This window comes from Colossoma macropomum, unplaced genomic scaffold (assembly GCF_904425465.1).
Source record: "Colossoma macropomum unplaced genomic scaffold, Colossoma_macropomum, whole genome shotgun sequence".
Lineage (NCBI taxonomy): Eukaryota > Metazoa > Chordata > Actinopteri > Characiformes > Serrasalmidae > Colossoma > Colossoma macropomum.
This window is the reverse complement of record NW_023494801.1, coordinates 24,963,401-24,983,412: the sequence shown is the minus strand read 5'-3', so window position 1 is coordinate 24,983,412 and position 20,012 is coordinate 24,963,401. Positions and strand designations below refer to the sequence as shown.

Here is a 20,012-nt window from a genome sequence, read left to right as displayed (position 1 = left end):
GGGAGATAGTTGTCACGGCAACACAGCAATCTAAAACACATGGCCTTTGGAGGCAGGGGAGAAGCGGAGGGGAGGAAAGCTGCCGGACTCGACGCTCTGCAGGACGCTCTGAGGGTTACAGCACTGGCAGAAAGAACCGAAGGACCTACAGGAAATTGCGAGTACTAGAACGCATCATTCAGACTGAAACTAATGCAGCGTCCCACTTTTTCACTAAACACTCCTACAGTATCGGTCAGTATGTAGTATATTCACAAGTGTCAAAGTTAAAAAAATATATGTATACTATGAATTAAGGTAGTGTGTATGATTTAGGGTCAGTCCATCCTTGTGTATGGTGTTAACAGACATTGAGTGCATCTATACCCTGCAAAAAATAGCATCTTTTCAGGTGAAATGATCTAAAAACTAGCTAATATATCTAATATTCCCAATCTTGAGATGGCTGTGCACTGATTATAAGATTATCTAGCTTATTTCTATACATTATTTACTTGTTTTAGGTGATTTTATAGAGTAAAATTATCTCACTATGCTGGCAGATAATTTTGCTGGTTTCAAGCACATTTCGTAAAACAAGCAAAATAATCTGCCAATGTAGTGAGATAATTTTACATAATAAAATCACTTAAAACAAGTAAAAAATGTCTAGAAATAAGTTTAAAAATCTTAAATTGAGTTTACAGCAATCTCAACAGGAAAAATATTACATTTATTGACTACATTTAAGATAATTTTACTTGACAAGATACCTTTTTTGCAGTGCATGCACTCCATAATCCAATCATAATCAGATTTCTGCAGGAATCTGATTATTCAAATGGTCATGTAAACAGCATAAACCCTGATTTCTTAGATCGGAGTAAGGTCTAGAGATCCGATTAACAGATCTGATAAAGAGAGCTGGATGTCAGCTCAGTAATCAGATTTCTCAGTGCATGTGAACTCTTACTCTGATTTCTTTCAGATTTCTCAGTCTGTGCATGTGTGAAAACAGACTGCTGTACCGGAAATAAGCAGCTGTGTTACCGCGAGACGCAGCAAAACACTTTCGGAGCAACGCTGAAACCAAAAACATGCTTGACAGAATAAGGGATTTCAAAATTATTTATCTTCTAGATGATGTATGTTCTTATTTTCAGGTAAAGTGGCGCAATGTTTTTAAAAAAGGTTGCAGCATGAAGTTTGAGTTTTACTTTACTTTTATGTCACGTCTTCTTCTGTGAGTAGAAATCTGATTACTGCCTGACTCCTGGAGTTTCCACATTATCCGATTACTCAAATGTGTGTAAACGCGTTGGTCGGATTACTGACAAAATCTAATTGCCTGCAGTTATCGGATTACTAAGTGCATGTAAACGCACTCAGTGTCTCGTAGCGCAACACAAAGTAAAAGGGGTGGAGCTGCTCAGAGCTAATTCATGGTAAAATGCAACACGTTTATGAATTATACTGCTTCAAGCAGAACATGCTTTGCTTCAAGCCCTGACATCTGTGAGTTGTGGCAGCAGTTGGACAGATATTTCTTCAGATACACCCTAAGAGCTGTTTTTACATCGTAAAAGTATATATATATATTTTTTTATCATAAGTGTTTTTGATTATGTGTATAAGACACAGAATTCAGTCATTTATTATTTTAATCTCCCTCTTCATGGCTGTAATACAGCACCATTTTAAAGCATATAAATAAGTCACAGTGAGAGGCGGTTAGATTTAATGCAGTGTTACAACTGAGCCTTCCACAGTAAACAATGAGAGATCCCTCCACCCATAATAATTCAAACCAGTCTTTTTTTGCATTTATTTCTATACAGATTCATCAGAGACATACTATCGGTGTCATGTAGATAAAATATGTTTTGATCATATTTATGTAGATGAATATGTTTTTATGTATTTTGGTTTAAAAAGCTTGTTTGTTTCAAACAACTTGCAACTGTATTAACCCCTTCAAATCTCTGATTTATTACATACGAAGGCTTATTATTCAGTAACTACAGGGACTTCAATGCAAACTGGTTCTTAGTTGGGTGTAATAAAACTTCGGGCCCTGGCCGTGTAAGGGATTAAATTAAATGTGCTTTGCACCAAGGTACCAGACTTTTACAACAATGGCTAAAATATTAAGAACTGTTGTATTGCAACTCTTAATTTTAATAGCCCAGAGGTCGAAACCCAAATGTTGAGAGGAGCCATTTTGTCTTTTCAGCAAAAGTCAATCCAGCTTGGGAGCCACAACATTTATGTCCATTTTACCATCTTGGCTGTACACCTGTGTCAGTATGTGCTGATGTGCTAGTATAAGCTAAAAAATATAATAAAAAACGCAGACTTACTTTGTTCTTCTTCAAGCATTAGCTGAGCTATAGCCACTTTTCTCGCATCTCCAGCAGGAAACTTTTCCATAAAAGTAGAACAGTTTCTTGAAAAGTTTTTTCACAGGGCTGAAGTCAGCCTCTCATTCTCCAGCTTCTTGTTTAAATTTTCCCGTTCCACCTTAAACGGTGCCTGAGGTGCTGGAATGTAACTACTGCGGCATTTAAGGTGGAACGGGAAATTTCAAACAAGAAGTTGGCGAATGAGAAGCTGACTACAGCTTCATGACTTTTTAGTGTTGGACAGTTTCTCGTTGCAGATTAAACGTATCAGGAAACCAACTTAAATCTCTCTCTCTTTGCTGTTTCGTTAGCTACTAGCTAGGCGAGATTGTTATCTGCGTTGCTATGGTGACCAGCAGTCTGCGCACCAGTCTTCAAGGTTACAATGTGAATTAGCAGTTCTACATTAACTCCAGCGTTTAAGATCATTTATTGTTAAACTGTGTTGAATGACCAGCAGAGCTTTATTTTACTGTAAAGGAGGATTATTTTATTTTTACCTACAAATCTAATTCAGCTCTGGAGCCTCAACAGGACAGTAAAATAGTCTATATTCTCAGCAATACTGTCTTAAGAAACCTTAAGTGTGGAAATTTAACCTAATAACACAGAACTTGTAAAGTGCTGAATTAGATCAACCAGAAGCATAATAGACAATGCACATCGCAGTGCACTACCAGCGCCACACTTGAAAAAACAGCCACAGCAGTTCCGACAGCAGCGACATTCTATTCTTACATCTTTAGTATCAGTATACAGTATATTGCCACACTGATGAGCCAAAACATTATGACCACTCACAGATTAACTGCATGTCAAGGTCGAAAGGGGGCACACAAATGTCAGAACTGGACCTTGGAGCGATGGAAGAAGGGTCGCTTGGTCTGATGAGTCCCATTTTCTTTTACGTCACATGGACGGCCAGATAAGCGTGCGCTGTTTACCCGTTGAAGTGACGCGACAAGGATGCACTGAGGGAAGAAGACAAGCTGGTGGAGGGAGTATGATGCTCTGATTTCTGCTGGGAAACCCTGGGTCCGGCACATGCCACCTACCTGTTGTGAGGTCCCTTCACAATAGTGGTATTCCCCAGTGGTGGTGGTCTCTGTCAGCAGAATAATGCACACTGCAACTCACATCGTGCTGGAACAAGACGTCCGATCCACGGCAGATCCACCTCACAGCTTACGGATCTTGGTGCCAGATACCACAGAGCACCTTTAGAGGTCTTGTAGAATCCAAACTGATGATCAGAGCTGTTTTGGTGGACCAACAGCATATTATGCAGGTGTCCATAATGCTTTGGCTCAACATTAACGTTAAGTATATATTTGAAACACAGTAAAATTTGTTTTCAGTTAAAATCCGAAATGGGAACGTGTCCTTTCTAATCCACGTGCATTTTCTTTAATGAGCTGAAAGAGAAGGCAGATTTCGAATGACGTTGTTCGACCTTGGTGCTAATGTAACTAGTGAGCTGGACACGGGACAACAGCTCGCACAGTTGGAAAGAAAATGGAAAATCATGACCAACAACCTCACACAGCTTCAATAAGGCTTTTGATCACATTGGTGCACAAACGTCTCTTTCCACTTCAGAATGAGCGCAGTCAGGCTAGTAATTAGCACCGGTCCCTAAGGGCCACATCAGTGGACGGTTCCATCCCAGTGACAACAAGTGACTGACGTTTCACCGCAGAAGCTGATAATTAGTGATAATATGATTTGGCCACAACAATACAAGCTGTGGATGAAAGCTTTGCTGCACCCTTTGGGCTTCATCTCTGTATGAATTAGATGATGAAAACATGTTCATTAATGCTGTAGAGGCACAGCTGGTGCTCATGGGCTGTCATTCACAGAACCGTTCGTCTAAAAACATTCATTTGCCACCTCCCATTCTGCTGCCCATGCCTGACGCCCGCGTTTGGCAGTGTAAACAATGACACACCCAAGAAACCACAAGGCCGGAGTCAGAAAAAAGTATCCTGAGACACCCAAAGGCAACATATCATCATGTTAAAGTGTTTGGCAAAAATAATAAAGTGCTTTTTCCACAAAAACAACTCTAGTGACTCTTTAAGAGGCACTCCAATTAAGAGCTTAACCCCTTAAACTACCACTTATTCTTCAGTAATCAATCTTAAGACTCATTATTCAGCAGCTACTATAAATTATTCAGTACTATTGTGAACCAAATATGTACAGCACTGTGCAAAAGTCAGAGACCACCAATAATTTCCAGTCATTTCCAGTCAAACAGCCATTAAGTACAATTTATTCATTATTCAGGAGATATTTATGAAAAAAGGGACTCCTAACAACTGTGCAGCACCAGGTAGACCACCAACACTGCCCCCCATCAGATAAACAGCACAAAGCTTTCATCTTTGAGAGAGAGGAGAAAATCAAGCTGCTTCAGATCTGAAAACACCCACAGGTGCTTCTGTCCATCCTTCCACTGTGAGAAGACGACTCAGCGCTGTGGGTCTGAAAGGATGTGTAGCTGTCAAGAAGAACCTCACTGAGAAAAGGAGACGGACACATCAAACAAAGAAGCTGACCAATGGGCTGACCACCCCAGAGTCCAGACCTCAACACCACTGAATGTGTTCGATTACTTCAGAAAATGATCAACCAGCTTCTAAGACTGAACTTTGGAGGCAACTCTAAAGTAAAGAGTAAAGAGTGGACACTTTTCTGTTAAATAAATGTTTTCTGTTTTTATGCTGCTGAAGATTAAAGTGCTTTCCATTTTGAGTGGAAATTAAATAAATGAAGGATGGTCTCTGACTTCTGCACAGGACTGTATGTTACGTAGTTATGAGAGTCAAGAATTAGGCCCAATCCTAATTAGTTTACCCTTACTCCTTGTTTTTGAGTGTCACTTTGCCCCTTGGAACTGCATTACAAGAGGTAGTGGTTGAAATCATCCCCTATGAAATGTCACCCTCAAATAAAAAGAGCATCACTTCATTAACAGCTACTAGCGCTGCTCTGTAGGCGACCCTGCCAGTCTGCAGTGACAGCAGAGGAGGGTAAAGTTCAGCTCCTCACTGCTGGGCTTTAGTTACATTTAGGGAATCATATGCCTTTAAAGAGGGGGGGCAATTATTTATTATCACCCACCTCTAATTCTTCAGTAATATGAAGCTGAAGTCGGCTATTCGCCAGCTTCTCATTCGAATTTTCCCCGTTCCACCTTAAATAGTGCAGCAGTTCTGACACCTGAGGTGCCTGAATGTAACTGCTGTAACTGCTTGTTATGAAGAAAAGGACCATAATACATTGAAATGACATTAAACTAAGATAATACAGTTGTTATTATATGTTTTAAACAGAGAAAATACTCACACTCTGTTTGGACTGTGCCTCTGAAAAACCTCCGTTTGGAGGGCCATGTAGCCCTAACACTTCACCCTACCCCTCTATCTCAACAACAATTGGGACACCTTACCCCTAGACATAAATGCACAAAACAAAGGGGTAGGGCTAAGTGGTAGGGGTTGGGGGTGAAATGGGATTGGGCTTCAAAGTGTAGGAACACATACAGACCCTTTGTACGTGTAAATACTAACCACGGGTACAGAGCTGAAAGTACAGCTTCAAGGAGTCTTAATCTCACAGCTCTACTGCTACAAACACCAGATCAGGTGAATGAAATGAAGGATTTCCCATATACCATATGAGTAAAAGGAAAAGAGTAGAGCACTTGACACCAACAGGGGGAGCCTCTTCCTTTTAGGGGCTATTTTGGGATTTTTTTTAGGATAAGCTGATGTTGTGACAACAGAGATTAATTACAGCTGTGCTGCCATCTAGTCTGCGTATATGTATACTCACTGAGAACTGTATTAGAACCCCCTGTGTTGTAGATGCTGGTATATATTTAAAGACTACTTTTTTGAAAACATGACTTTTTGTTACTTTTTATTGTATTTATTTTTACTGTTGAGATTTGCTTAGGGGCCTAAAACTTTTGCACAGCACTTTACTTTGGAAAACCACTCTCAACCTAGCAGTAACACTACAACCTGTAACTATACACCCATATATGAGACCTATAATGTATGATGTCCTCATAAAGTGAGTGTAAGTACAAAGTATCTCAATTCTAATAAAGAAAATGGTGAGAATGCACAGTGTGTGCTGTTCGGAACAAATGGCTATGAAAAGTTGTATTTAGTGTATTTTATAAAGGGTTGGAACTGGATTGCATGGTGATAGCATGGCTGAGGGTTATTTAGTGTTAACCCTTAAATGGCCAGGTTCTACTGGCAGGCCCAAGGTTTTATTACACGCTCCTATATCCAAAGAATATCTCAACCCGTTTGCATTAAAGTCCCTGTACTGAATAATAAGCCTTAGTATGTAATAAGCCTGAGATTTTAAATGGTTAAACTACCATTTTATGGTAAGGTAGGGTTGGGTGGTGTGATATAATGACTTATACACTGTTAGAAATAAAGGTTCTGTGCAGTTAAATTTTCTCATTCATCAAGGTACAAACAATGTAAATGTTCCCTCAAAGGTACAACAGTGGTTTTAGGGTCCAGTTGTGAACCTTAAATAAGGTTTTCCAGGTGAAAAGTTCGTATTTGTACTTTTTTATAATCTAATGTTTTAAAACAGAACAGTAAAATAAAAGCCTGGAGACGAGACGGGGTGTGTGGAGTCAGTACAGCTTAGAACATATCATTGCAGTGGATTATGGTACAGCTATGTTCCCTGACTAAAGGTACTGAGATGTACCCTTGAGGGAACCACCCCAGTGATGAGAGGGGTACCGCTCCAGTGACAGTTTACTACCTTTATTTCTGAGAGTGTAACTTCAGGGACAGCAGCTGAAAATGACATGTTTATGTTTATGTTCATTCATGTGCACTGTCTGTGACATACATAAATAAACAAATAAATGAAAGACAACAAAACAAGGCTTGTAAAGGTGCACTCACAGCCACGATGGGGTCTGTGCAGGGAACGGCCCCAAAATCTCCACCTCCTCCTCAGTGGACTGGCAGCAGCTACATTCCCAACACCACTGCCAGCAAGACCGGCACGACCAACGACACAGCAGCAAGTCTGACAGTCTGGACAGAAGACCCTGCGGAGGAGCAAAGCACAGACGAGTAACACACACACACACACACACACACACATACGACTCAGTGATCTACAGACACCTGCACAGGAACACAACATCCAGTAAAATGTGTATTATTATTATACAAGATCAGGGTAGACAAATATAGAAGTTGGCACTAGGCACTCAGGCCACCAAGCCAAAAACAAGAGTTTATGGCCAGAACAACAAACTTACATCACATTTAGAATGAACAAGCAAACATTAGTGCCAAATAATGTGACGTGTTGCTTTAAAAAGGAAATGTTTGTTAAAAACTTTAATAAGAACTTTGCCTTTGTGGTGACCGTGGTGGTCCCCCCTGCTGACATCGTTGACCCTGATATCATCCGATCCAGGTTATTTCATCAGGTACCGTTTAGGTACACCCTAAAAATCCTTTGCATGATTCAAAGGGTTCTTTGCTTCAAGAAAGTGTTCTTCAGACTGTTGGAGAATGTGCTGTAGATGGTTCTATATAGAAACTTTTTAAAAAGAGTTCTTCTGTTGTTACAAGCTTGACACCATAACTATATAGAACTATACAGAACCATTTTCAAAAAGCACATCTACAGCACATTCTCCAACAGCAAGACACTTTCATGATGCGAAGAACCCTTTAATCATGCAAAGGGTTCTTTGAGTGTTCATGGTTCCAAATAGAGCCACTTTTGAAGCACCTTCTTTTTTTAAGATTGTAACAACAGAAGAACCCTTTTTGGTGCTATATGGAACACTTTTCAAAAGGTTCTATGTAGAACCATCTATAGCACATTCCCCATCAATCTGTAGAACTATTTCATGATGCAAAGAACCCTTTAATCATGCAAAGAGAACCATTTTTTTTTTTACTGAAAGAACCCTTGAAGGACCATTTTTTATTTATATATTCCTTATTTATCACCTTATTTTGTTTATTTCTTTATTGTGATATTGGCGAACTTCACCCAGTGGAACAGCATCCCTGACGTCAGGCTGACGGGCTCCAGCGGCGACGACCACGATCACCATACCATAACACTAACTATCATGGTGGCTACAGTTAACCTTTTCAACTTCTTGAGACCACCGGTGGTTCCAAAACGCACTTCGTCTTATTCTTCATAACTTTCATATTTCATAAGCTACATTCAAAAGGTGGGGCGTCGTATGAGAGCTGTAACTGTCTTCTTTCCAGTCAAATAGATGGGTGATGTCATTCTAAACCCTTATAATAAAACAAGTTGAACTCACTATTTTTTGTCTACTGAAAGTCGATCCATTTTTTTTCCACAAATCTGGGCTATAAACTATAAACAGATGGCGTCTCTTCAGTGATCTGCTCTGTAAAAATTATTTTTATAAAATAATACAAAGAGCGTCTAAGATTTTTGGCTTTCAGCAGTAAATTGTAAGCATATAGAAATATGTGTGATCAGAAAACTCATGTTCTGTTAATTTGAGGGGAACTTTTACAAAAAAAAATAAAATAAAATAAAAATTTACATTCATTTCATGCAGTTACTGAATAATTTGCCTTATGATTTGGTCATGTAAATTCAGATGGACAAACCAAAATACACCCTGGTCAATAAGAGGTTAAAGAACAACTGCAACAAAGTCTGATTTTTCGGATTAGTTCTGTGTCCAACCAGGCAGGTTCGTTAAAGGGAAAAAGTACGAAAAACATCTCCAGACCACACGGCCACTGCGTTTTCACTGTAAAATGCTGTGGTACCTGCCAATAAGCAACGTCTACCCCTGTACAAGATTATTACAGATTCATGGCTCCAATGAAAATATTTTTGCTATTCTCTGCTCGTCTGGACTTCGAAGCAGCGAGAGAAGCTACAAAGAGTCCCGAACACAGGCAGACATCAACAGACATTTCTATATAGGCCCAGTATTGAAGCGAATGAGTCATCAGCTTCGCTCCAGCATGGCTCTGTGCACTCGTGGCCCCAAATCTCACACTCTATTTAGCGCCATCGCACTTCGTCTGAACACAGGCGGCTAAACAACCGGCTTATGCGTCTGGGGAGGAAATAAAGAACCTCTCAAAAGCGATCGGCATGTCACAGAGACAGTCACGATGCGGGGAGGTGCTGGAGCCAGCAGGCAGCCTTAGACCGGGGACCTGGCGTGACGCATCTCAGGCAGATGAGGTCATGTTTAAGAGGGGACTTATTTTCCGCATGATTTCGGCTGAGTGATTCCCATCAAAGAGAGGGAGGAGGACGATGAGAGAGGGATGATTGCACTCCCAAAAATGCAAAAAAGCCCTCTCCCGCCCCTGGGGTGTCAGATTACGTGCCTCTGTTGCTTCAATAATTAATGACTAAAAACAAGATGCTGATGGGGGAAAACAGAGGAAATGAGTCTGGAAGAAGAGGCAATGAACGGAAAGATGAAAACAGTTTTTAGATGCTTCACTGCATACACCTTCATTTGATGTCTATCCATGGCCTGTGATTTAGCATCAGATATATATCCAAAAATGCAGATTTAGCATCAGATATATTACCAAAAATGCGAGCAACCAGATTAGCCTTTTCGTATAAGAAGATATCCGGGGGGGTCAGTGGGCTTTACAGTACCTTTAAATTTGAGGAGATGCTTTATAGCAGTGGTCACCAACCCTGCACCCAGAGATCTACTTTCCTGCAGCAGTTCATTCCAAATTGCATCTAACGTGGCAGGACGAAACATTTGGAAGCCTTTTATTATGATAGGTGCAATACTCCTTTTGAGGCTTTTATTATGGCAGGCAAAACGTCTTCCCATTTCCTGTAGTTCTCCAGGAACTGTTTCATTACTGTTGGAAGAAAACCTTGTATTTTTTGTCGTTTTCCAGTTTTTGTCATAATTTGAAAATGCCTGTTGCCCTTTACATTGTGTGTGGATTTCATTCATTCATTCAAAAGAAACGGCCCAAAATTACTTGGGAAAAAGTCTGGTTCCATTGACTTACTGTCTTTGAAAACAGTTTGTCGCTGCATCCACAATTGCAAGTTCAAACTCTAAAATGCAAAGAACAAACCATATATAAACAGGATCCAGAAACGCTGCCACCTTCTCTGGGCCCGAACCCATTTAAAATGGACTGAGGGGAAGTGGAAAAGTGTCCTGTGGTCTGAAAAATCACCATTTGAAATTCTTTTTGGAAATCATGGACACTGTGTCCTCCGGGCTAAAGACCACTCAGCTTGTTATCAGTGCACAGTTCAAAAGCCAGTATTCATAATGGTATAGGGGGGCAAAAGAAATGGCCCAAAATGACTTGTAAAAAAAGTCTGGTTCCACTGACTTACATCAAAAGTAAAGTATGTTTTTTCTAAAGTTACCATTTTGGAGATTCTGACAACATTAATTTCTTAAACGGCATTTCTTTGCTGGCTTTTGGTCCTGTTTGTGGTTGCATGCTAAGACAGCAGTTGGATCCTTCTGGCACCTTTTGTTGGTGCCCTGAACAGCTTAAGTCACTGAGCAGTGTGATGTTACTCCTTTCCTCTTCATTGGGTGGGCCCTAATCTTATGCTACAGGAGGTGCTTGTTCCCGTGGGCCCATGTTTGACTCTAAATTGGTTGGCTGCTTTGTGGTGAAGGCCTGCTCTGTTATGCTGTATACCACTGAGTGAGGGTTCCTGAGCTGCTGTTTCTAACTGAACAGAGTTTCATGTTATCCTACTGTTTCGCCTGATTTTCTTTGTTTATTCTTTTCTATTGTTTATTGGCCTCTTTTGTTCAAGACAGGAAATCCAAAGGTTTAAGGCCTTAAGTGTTGCGTCCCGCCTCGAGGTTGTATACCGTCACTGTACACCGTCACCAAAGAAAAGCATGTATCTCCATCAGTTTTTGTTACACATCAATTTAACACGCCGTCATTTATGTTGTGTGAGAATTTCATGATGAATGGACCAATAGAAATGCTCTAAAATCACTTGGAACGAAACCTCTTTACATTAATTTACACTGAAAGATAAGAGTGTTTTTGCCCTCTCCTGTAAAGTTACTGTTTTGGAGATACTCGTTTTTCTTTGGACAGCAACGATATAAACTGTGTATTATTTTACTTTTAGTTGTTGGATTTTTCATTCAATATTCCTTTTTTCTTCTTCTTCTTCTTTCCAATTGGGCTAGGCCAGGTGGTCAGTGGCTTTGCAGTGGGTGGTTGTGGCTTAGACGACTCATCATTGCACTGGTTTCTTTGCTGAGTTGTGTAATTTTGATTTCTTTTTTTTTTCACTTTGTGTGATTTGATGAGTGTTTGGAGTGAGACTTAATGAGGCGGTAGAGCTTTTAATTCTGCCCCGCAGGCAGCCACTTACACTTGAGCCCTGCCCTTAGCTAATTTTGGTTAGTGTGAACATAATTGATTGATTTTATATAAGATTATACCTTTCTAGCTTTCTGTTTAAAGCAGGACATACCATGTTGTGGAACTTTTAAGCTTTGAATAAAACCAGATTGTATCTTATGTCCTTTGGTTTAAATAAATGTCACATTTAGTCCTTTGAAAGGTATGTTTGTGTATTATTAACAAAATAAAATTGATCTTTCATTTTGAGAGGCACATCCTTGGTTCCCATTTAAAAAAAAAATCTGTGGCATGAAGTTACTTCAGAGAGCATTGCCTTGAACTCCTTTGGAAACACTAACATGCTGTTCCACCTCTTTACCTAACACTGCTGCACCTGATCCAGCAAATTTAGAACTTCGGAAGATGTTCGGTAGGTGCGGCAGACTGTGGTTGGAATCAGGGTTATTAAAGTTTTTCAAATTTCATTAGCTTTTATTTTTATTTACAAACCATTGCTATAAAGTTACACTCACCAAATGGCTCTTTAAAGAACCACCCATTGAAAGTTCTTCAGTCATTCCTCCAAAGAACACCTTTTTGGCACCTTTATTTTCAAGAATGCAGGTTCATGTATCCAGACTTTAAGCAATTTTGGATCATTTCTGTTGGTCCAATCATTATGAAATGTTCATATATCATAAAGGGCAGCTGGTATTCTGACACTGCTTCACTGCTAAACATCATATCTTAACAAGTGAAAACTTCGTAAATGTAGTCACTAAATCTAATGTTTCTCATTATGAGACTCTTGTAAGAATATTATATAGTAATTGCACCTGTTTCTGTACATTTTTACTTGTTTTAAGTGGTTTTATCTTTTCAGTGTCTTATTCCATTGGCAAATTGTTTTACTTGTTTAGAGGAATAATGAAGATAATTTTGCTTATTTCAAGAAATAATGCTAAAAACGAGCAACATCTGATCTGCTAGTGGAATAAGACACTTTTATCAGATGAAACTGCTTAAAAACAAGTAAAAATGTCTATAAATAAATAAATAAATCTCACAACAGCCTCATAATAAAGCGATAAGTCACGAGAGGCCGGAGTGTCTAAAACTCCCCAATTCAGAAAATAATGTATTATTAGTAATAATCGACAGAAACAATTATTCCGCCAAGAAATATAGTTCCTTCAGAGTATGATATCGTAACTATAGACCGCTGAATGAGGAGTTTTGTTTGAACTTTTTGTCGTATAACAGTGAACAGTGAACCAATCCAGCAGCGCCCTCTTCTCACACTGGGGCTGAATCTCAAATGGCTCCCTGCTCCCTACATAGTGCACTACGTAGGAATTTATAGTAAATATGCACCCAAACAATGAATACTATTGCTAAAAAAGGTCATTTGGGATTCAGCAACAACCATACTCGATAAATAATGTACTATAGGGCTGTAAAGACTAGAATTTCTAAACTCTCATAGTTAGCACACTACTTGGAGTTTGGAGCCGTTTGGGATTCAGCCTGGGTTTGATGTTACTTTTGACTGAAACACGAACATTTGAAACGTGTAATCTATTAACAGCGCAAGGGTTTTCGTGCCATGGTGCAGAGATACAGAGTCCAGCTGCTGTGAAGCGGTCATAGGTGTGGGTCTAAGGTGGATTTTACAAGGAATATAGCTCAGCCAATCAGATTTTAGGACCGGAACTATCCGTTTTATAATGAGAAATATTAGATATATTGACTACATTTAAATGTTTAAAGTCACTAAGATATAACTTGCTACTCTTTTTTGAGCTTCTGTTTTACACAAACATCATTAAGCAAACGATATTCTCAGAGCACATAAGCATGTTTTAATCCTGATCATTCTTACCTCATTGACGGGTTCCAACTGTCCTTTTTTACAGGTGGAAGGAAGCAGAAAAGCAGGAGGTCAGCAGTGGGCAGAATGGCAGACCAGGGAAGAAAACCAAAGAGTTTAGCAGGACAAACACAGCAAGGCAATGAAACACATTTCATTACATGCATCCCTTTCATTTGCCTGCTGAATGGTGATGGATAAAAAAACTGTTTTTCATTGCTTAACTATTTTGCCGATACCAGTATCCTTGTATTGACTTCCCAATGTAGTCACTGAGAGGCACAGCAGTATGAAAATGAGACTATTTGGACTGAAGGCTGTTTTTACATTAGGCTTTAGGAGACATTTAGTCTCATTTGAACCTGTTGAGCTTCAGAATTAGAGAGTAAATTGTGAATTCTGGAATCAACTATTAGCGTTTTTTAACCTATGCAGAGCATTTCTAGTGCCCAGGTAGACTTTACAAGCACTGAACATACAATACATTCAACAGGAAGCTACACAAGACTACACTGTCAACAGCACATGCAGCACAGCATTTAATACTAATGGAACCAGCATAAGACGGAAAGGCCCAGTCCCATTTCACCCCTGGCGCCTACCACTTAGCCCTACCCCTCTGTTTTGTGTGTTCACGTCTAGGGGTAGGGTGTCCCGATTGTTGTTGAGATAGAGGGGGAGGGTGAAGTGTTGGGGCTATATCGTCCTCCGAACTGAGGTTTTTCAGAGACTCCAAACAGAGAGTTATGAGAAAAAAAGAAAAACCAGCAAGATGGCTGAACAAGAGACCAAAGAAACCCACAAGTATGATAATTTTCTCTGTTAAAAATTACGATAACCATTATGTTAACTTAGTTTAATGTTGTTTCAATGTATTATCGTCCTTTTCCTCATAACAAACATGCTAGTATGCTGATGTCTTAGTAGCTAGCTAGCTAAATTTCTCATTCCACCTTAAATAGTCCAGCAGTTACATGTAACTGCTGCACCATTTAAGGTGGAACGGGCAAATTCGAACAAGAAGCTGCTGAATATCTGACTTCAGCTTCATATCACTGAAGAATTAGAGGTGGGTGATAATAAATAATTGCCCCCCTCTTTGAAGGCATATGATGCCCTAAATGTAACTAAAGCCCAGCAGTGAGGAGCTGAACTTTACCCTCCTCTGCTGTCACTGCAGACTGGCAGGGTCGCCTACAGAGCAGCGCTGGTAGCTGTTAATGAAGTAATGCTCTTTTCATTTGAGGGTGACATTTCATTTTCATTATGAAATTAGAGTTCATCAGCAGGTTGGCTTAAGCTGAAATGAGCTCATGAATCTCTGAATGCGTGACTTTTACTCTCTCTACACACCTGACGCAATAGGTCAGTGGGTGAACGGTCAGGCCTGAGCAAATCGATCTCCTTCTGGCCTCCTCGCTACTCTCCTAATGTGACAGCTACCAAATCGCAGATGTTCCAGTATCTCCTACACACACAGCTCCGGCTTCCTGTTTTTCTGAACTAGTGATTCCACCTCTATGTCTCTCTCTCCCTCTCTCTCTCTCTCTCTCTCTCTCTCTCTTTCTCCACCTCTCATCCTTCTCTATACCTTTCTCCACTCCTCTTTCTCTCTCTCTCCCACTGTTCAGCCCTTTGCCCCTGTGTCTCTCTCCATCAGCGGCCTGATGTTGTCTGAGCAATTAGCTCCGGCTGTAACCATGGTAACTGCGATACAGCCCGGCTCTCCCCGGCTGCAGCTGGAGCAGGCGTGACACAGCGGGTCAGAAACACACTCAGCGTACACACCGCAGCACATGGCCACCACACACACAAACACGACACAAACACTGCTCAGACCTCCGCTGAGGCGCAAAATGATAAATAATAATGAGCACACCATTAAAACCACACATGAATATGTTTTATGCCCTTTATCATATTAGAGCAACAATCTCACTGATATTTTGAATAAACTGGTATATTTTTGGTAAGATTATATATCCACAATCAGTCTTACATTTCTTTAACACTTGAGAAATGTAATATCAGATAGATTTATGCAGAATAATATCATATTTGGTTAGAGGGAGGGCCTCCACTGTGAAAAGGGGCCAATATTTTGGAACAGAGTTTCAAATGTGTGGCATTCAGCTTTTTTATGTTTTTTTTGATAAAAGCCATTACAACTGCATTACAACTGCATTTCAGTCTGCAAGAGTATAAAATCATAACCGCATGTCAGTCAAGCACAGAAAACAGTGCAACATAAAACCTCAATAAACCATAAACACGCATTTCCGATGTATTTTAATGGACGAAGGCCTTGAATAGAATAAAGTAAATTGAGGATGAAAAAACTACAATTTATTTCATTATTTGTCCTCAAAATCCTAAAGTCTTAATATCTGTATTTCATCTCGATCAAACTATGATACACTCCTGAAAATGATGGCTCTTTAGGGTTCTTTAGTAAAGTAAATGGTTCTGTATAGAACCTTGAACACTCAAAGAACCCTGTGCATGATCAAAGGTTTCTTTCCATGGTGAAATGGTTCTTTAGATTGATGGAGAATGTGCTGTATATGGTTCTATATAGAACCTTTTTGAAAATGGATAGAATATAGAACCACCTACTACGCTGCAATGTGCAATCTAAAGAACACTTTCATGAAGCAAAGATTCATTCGTGGTTCTATATAGGACCATTTTCTTTACTAAAGAACGCTTTGCCTGAATAAAAGGTTCTTTGCATGGTGAAAAGGTTCTTCAGATTGGTGGACAAAGTGCTGCATATGGTTCTATTTTGCACTATTGTTATAGTGTTAAACTTGTAACAATAGAAGAACCCTTTGGGTGCTACATAGAACCCTTTTTCAAAAAGGTACTATATAGAACCATAGATAATGCATTCTCCATCAATGTGAACAACTCTTTCACGAAGCAAAGAACGCTTTGATCATGCAAAGAGTGCATTGTAACAATAGCAGAACCCTTTTTGGTGCTATATAGAACCATTTTCAAAAAGGTTCTGTATAGAACCATCTACAACACACCACAATCTGCAATCTAAAGAACACTTTCATGATACAAGGATCATGAAAAGGGTTCGTTCCTAGTTCTATATAGAACCATTTTCTTTACTAAAGAACCCTTTGCATGATTAAAAAGTTCTCTGCATGGTGAAATGGCTCTTCAGATTGATGGAGAAGGTGTTGTATATGGTTCTGTGTAGCACCCGTTTGAAAATGGTTCCACATAGCACCAAAAAGAGTTCTTTTATTGTTACAGACTTGACACTGTAGCAATAGCAGAACCCTTTTTCGTGGTATATGAAACCCTATTCAAAAAGATTCTATATAGAACCATCTAGAACACTTTCACGGTGCAAAGATCATGCAACGAACATTCATGGTTCTATAAAGAACCTTTTTCTTTACTAAGGAACCCTTTGCCCGATTAAAGAGTTCTTTTTGAAAATGGTTCTATATAGCACCAAGAAGCGTTCTTCTCTTGTTAGACTTGACATTGTAACAATAGCAGAACCCTTTTTGGTGCTATGTACAACCCTTTTCAAAAAGGTTCTAAATAGAACCATCTACAACACTGGTTCTTCAGAATCATGGACAATGTGCTGTATATGGTTCTATATGGAACCTTTTTGAAAATGGATAGAATGTAGAAGCATCTACAACACTCTGCAATCTGAAGAACACTTTCACGATGCGAAGATCATGCAACCAACATTCATGGTTCTATATAGCACCATTTTCTTTACTAAAGAACCCTTTGCTTTGTTAAATGGTTCTTTGCATGGTAAAATGGTCCTTCAGATTGATGGGGAATGTGCTGTATATGATTCTATATAGCATCTTTTTGAAAATGGTGCTATGTAGCACCAAAAAAGGGTTCTACCATTAATACAGACTTGACATTTTAGCAATAGCAGAACCCATTTTGGTGCTATATAAAACCCTTTTTTTGAAAAGGTTCTGAAAAGGAACCATCTACAACAATTAAATCTGCGATCTGAAGAACACTTTCACAATGCAAAGAACCTTTTAATCATGCAAATGGTTCTTTGAGTGTTCATGGTTCTACACAGAACCATTTTCTTTACTAAGGAACCCTTTGCATGACTAAATGGTTCTTTGCATGGTGAATGTGCTGCATATGGTTCTGTATAGCACCAAAAAGTGTTTTTCTATTGTTACAGACTTGACATTGTAGCAATAGCAGAACGCATTTTGGTGCTATATAGAACCGTTTTTTCAAAAAGGTTCTATATAGAACCATCTACAACAATCTGAAATCTGCAATCTGAAGAACAATTTCACCATGCAAGGCATTCGTTAAGTGTTCATGGTCCTATACAGAACCGCTTTCTTTACTAAAGAACCCTTAAAGAACCATCTTTTTAAAGTGTGTAGCGCTCTTTTCTTTTAGGTCGTAAGTTCTTGCAGGTTCTATGTACTTTGTATCGGTTTCTGAATCTGTAAGGCGCTCTGGAAAAGAGCATCTGAATAAAGATACGTGAATAAAGAGAAACATTCATTCTAAAAGCATCAGTTTAAATGTATATAAAGGAAAACAAGTAGTGTTCTGTGTTATGGGTGCTGCAGCTAAAGTAGGTGCAGCAGTAGTTACTGAGGCTTACCTGTGTGTACGCCATCCTTTCCTCAGTCTCTTCCCACCTTTTCACTTCCTATCCACAGCAACATGGTGCTGTCCAGATCCAGCTTCACTTCGGGAAAAAAAACAAAAACAAAACAAAAACCTCTCAATATGAATGAACTGGGCAGGTTCCACTGTCCATCCTTACAAATTTCTGCTCCAAGAATGATGATGACCACCACAGACCCCTTCCTCTCCCTCTCTTTTCTAACTCCCCCCCTCCTTCATCATCATCTCCGACCCCACCCACTCAGATGCTCCCAATCTCCCTTTTCCTCCATCTCTCTCTCTATCTCTATCACTCTCTCTCTCTCTCTATCGGTCGTGTGAGAGTACCAGGCAGTGGCTTTTCAATCCCTGGAGAAATCGCCCCGACTTGCTCCTCTCAGCGACAAATGACTCATCCAGGTTTACTGGAGCACTGATGGATGTCAGATTCTGCCCTGTGCCTCCCTCCTCCCTCCCCCGGGCCCCCTCGCCTCTCCCCCCTGCTCTCTGTTTTACAACATCTTGTCGTTCTGCGGCCACTTGTTGTTCCTGCTGTCAGGGAAGCGGCGCAGGCTGAGAAGAGACAGGCAGACAGGCAGGGGAAGGGGCTAATTGCTGCCAAGGCAACGTTGCACAGGGAGTTTACGAGAGGTAGGCTGTGCGAGGCCACCTGCTGCTGCTGCTGCTCCTCACGCTCACACCAGTTGGTACTCCTTCCTTTGTGGGGTATTACCATTTCCTTCTGTCTGACTGTAGATACAAGCTAATATTAAGATTCTTATGAAAACCGTTGGGGGGAAAAGGAGTTTTCATTTTTCGAGGAGCAGCAAAATAGACAATTAAACCACACAAAATAGTCTGTAAAGGTGCAACAAATTCCGTTCTGTATCCAAACATCAGAAAACAAATGAGCAAAGTTTAGCGTTTAGTTGAAACGGTTAGTCATAATTAAAGCTTAGTGTCAGACTTTGTTTTATACATTATAACTGTGTTTTTGTGACATTTATAATTTAATTTCGGGAGGTTGAAAATGGAGATGTGCTGTATGTGGTTTTATATGTAATTTATTATTATCTACTTGTAGCTCAGTACTTGATATGGTGCCAACATGTTTTAAGATGAGATAATCCTTTATTAGGCCCCACAACAGGGGAAATTTACAGTGCTATGGCTATTTTATAAGATGGCTATTTTACCAAAGGATATTCTACTTTGCAATCTTTTGTTCTGGATTCAAATTAGTGTTTTTATAAATAGGAATGTATACTATCTTAATCTTAAAGCTGCAGTACGTAAGATTTGGGGATTTGGAGACCTCTCTGGTAGAAATGTGTAACTGCACACAACGTGTGGAAGAACATTTTGAAAGGCAGCGTTTCGGTGGAGTGTTTTCCACCCAAAATATGGAATAGAGCACTTAGAGCACTTTGCATGGGGGAGGATGGGTTTGATCGGCCCAGGGGTTAATGTTTCAGGTTAACAGGGGGGATTCTCACAAAAATGTAACATAAAGCTGGTAGCGAACTAACATTAAGTACATAGTTATGTCCTGATGTGGGTGAGGCTGGTTGGCACATTGATTCTGGGGGTGGTTGGCCCATGTGTCATATTGCAGTGTAGGGTTATTGGCACAAACGTACATAATTTTTATATTATAGTGCTTACATGTTTAACAGCATACTAATACAACTAAGCTAAGCAAAGTTTATTTATATAGCG

The 20,012-nt window shown here is 39.8% G+C and overlaps 1 protein-coding gene across 1 annotated transcript in view; it reads right to left on the bottom strand.

Annotated features, from left to right (window-relative positions):
* The window catches only part of syt17 (synaptotagmin XVII), a 36,813-nt gene extending 18,296 nt beyond the window's left edge, over nt 1–18,517 (bottom strand). Inside the window, exons 1-3 of the mRNA XM_036589790.1 lie at nt 18,289–18,517; nt 13,665–13,682; nt 7,337–7,485 (exon numbers count right to left, since the gene is read on the bottom strand). Of these exons, the coding sequence (XP_036445683.1) occupies nt 7,337–7,485; nt 13,665–13,682; nt 18,289–18,303 (182 nt within the window). The 5' untranslated portion in view covers nt 18,304–18,517. The remainder of the gene's footprint in view (nt 1–7,336; nt 7,486–13,664; nt 13,683–18,288) is intronic.
* Between the last annotated feature and the right edge of the window lie 1,495 nt (nt 18,518–20,012).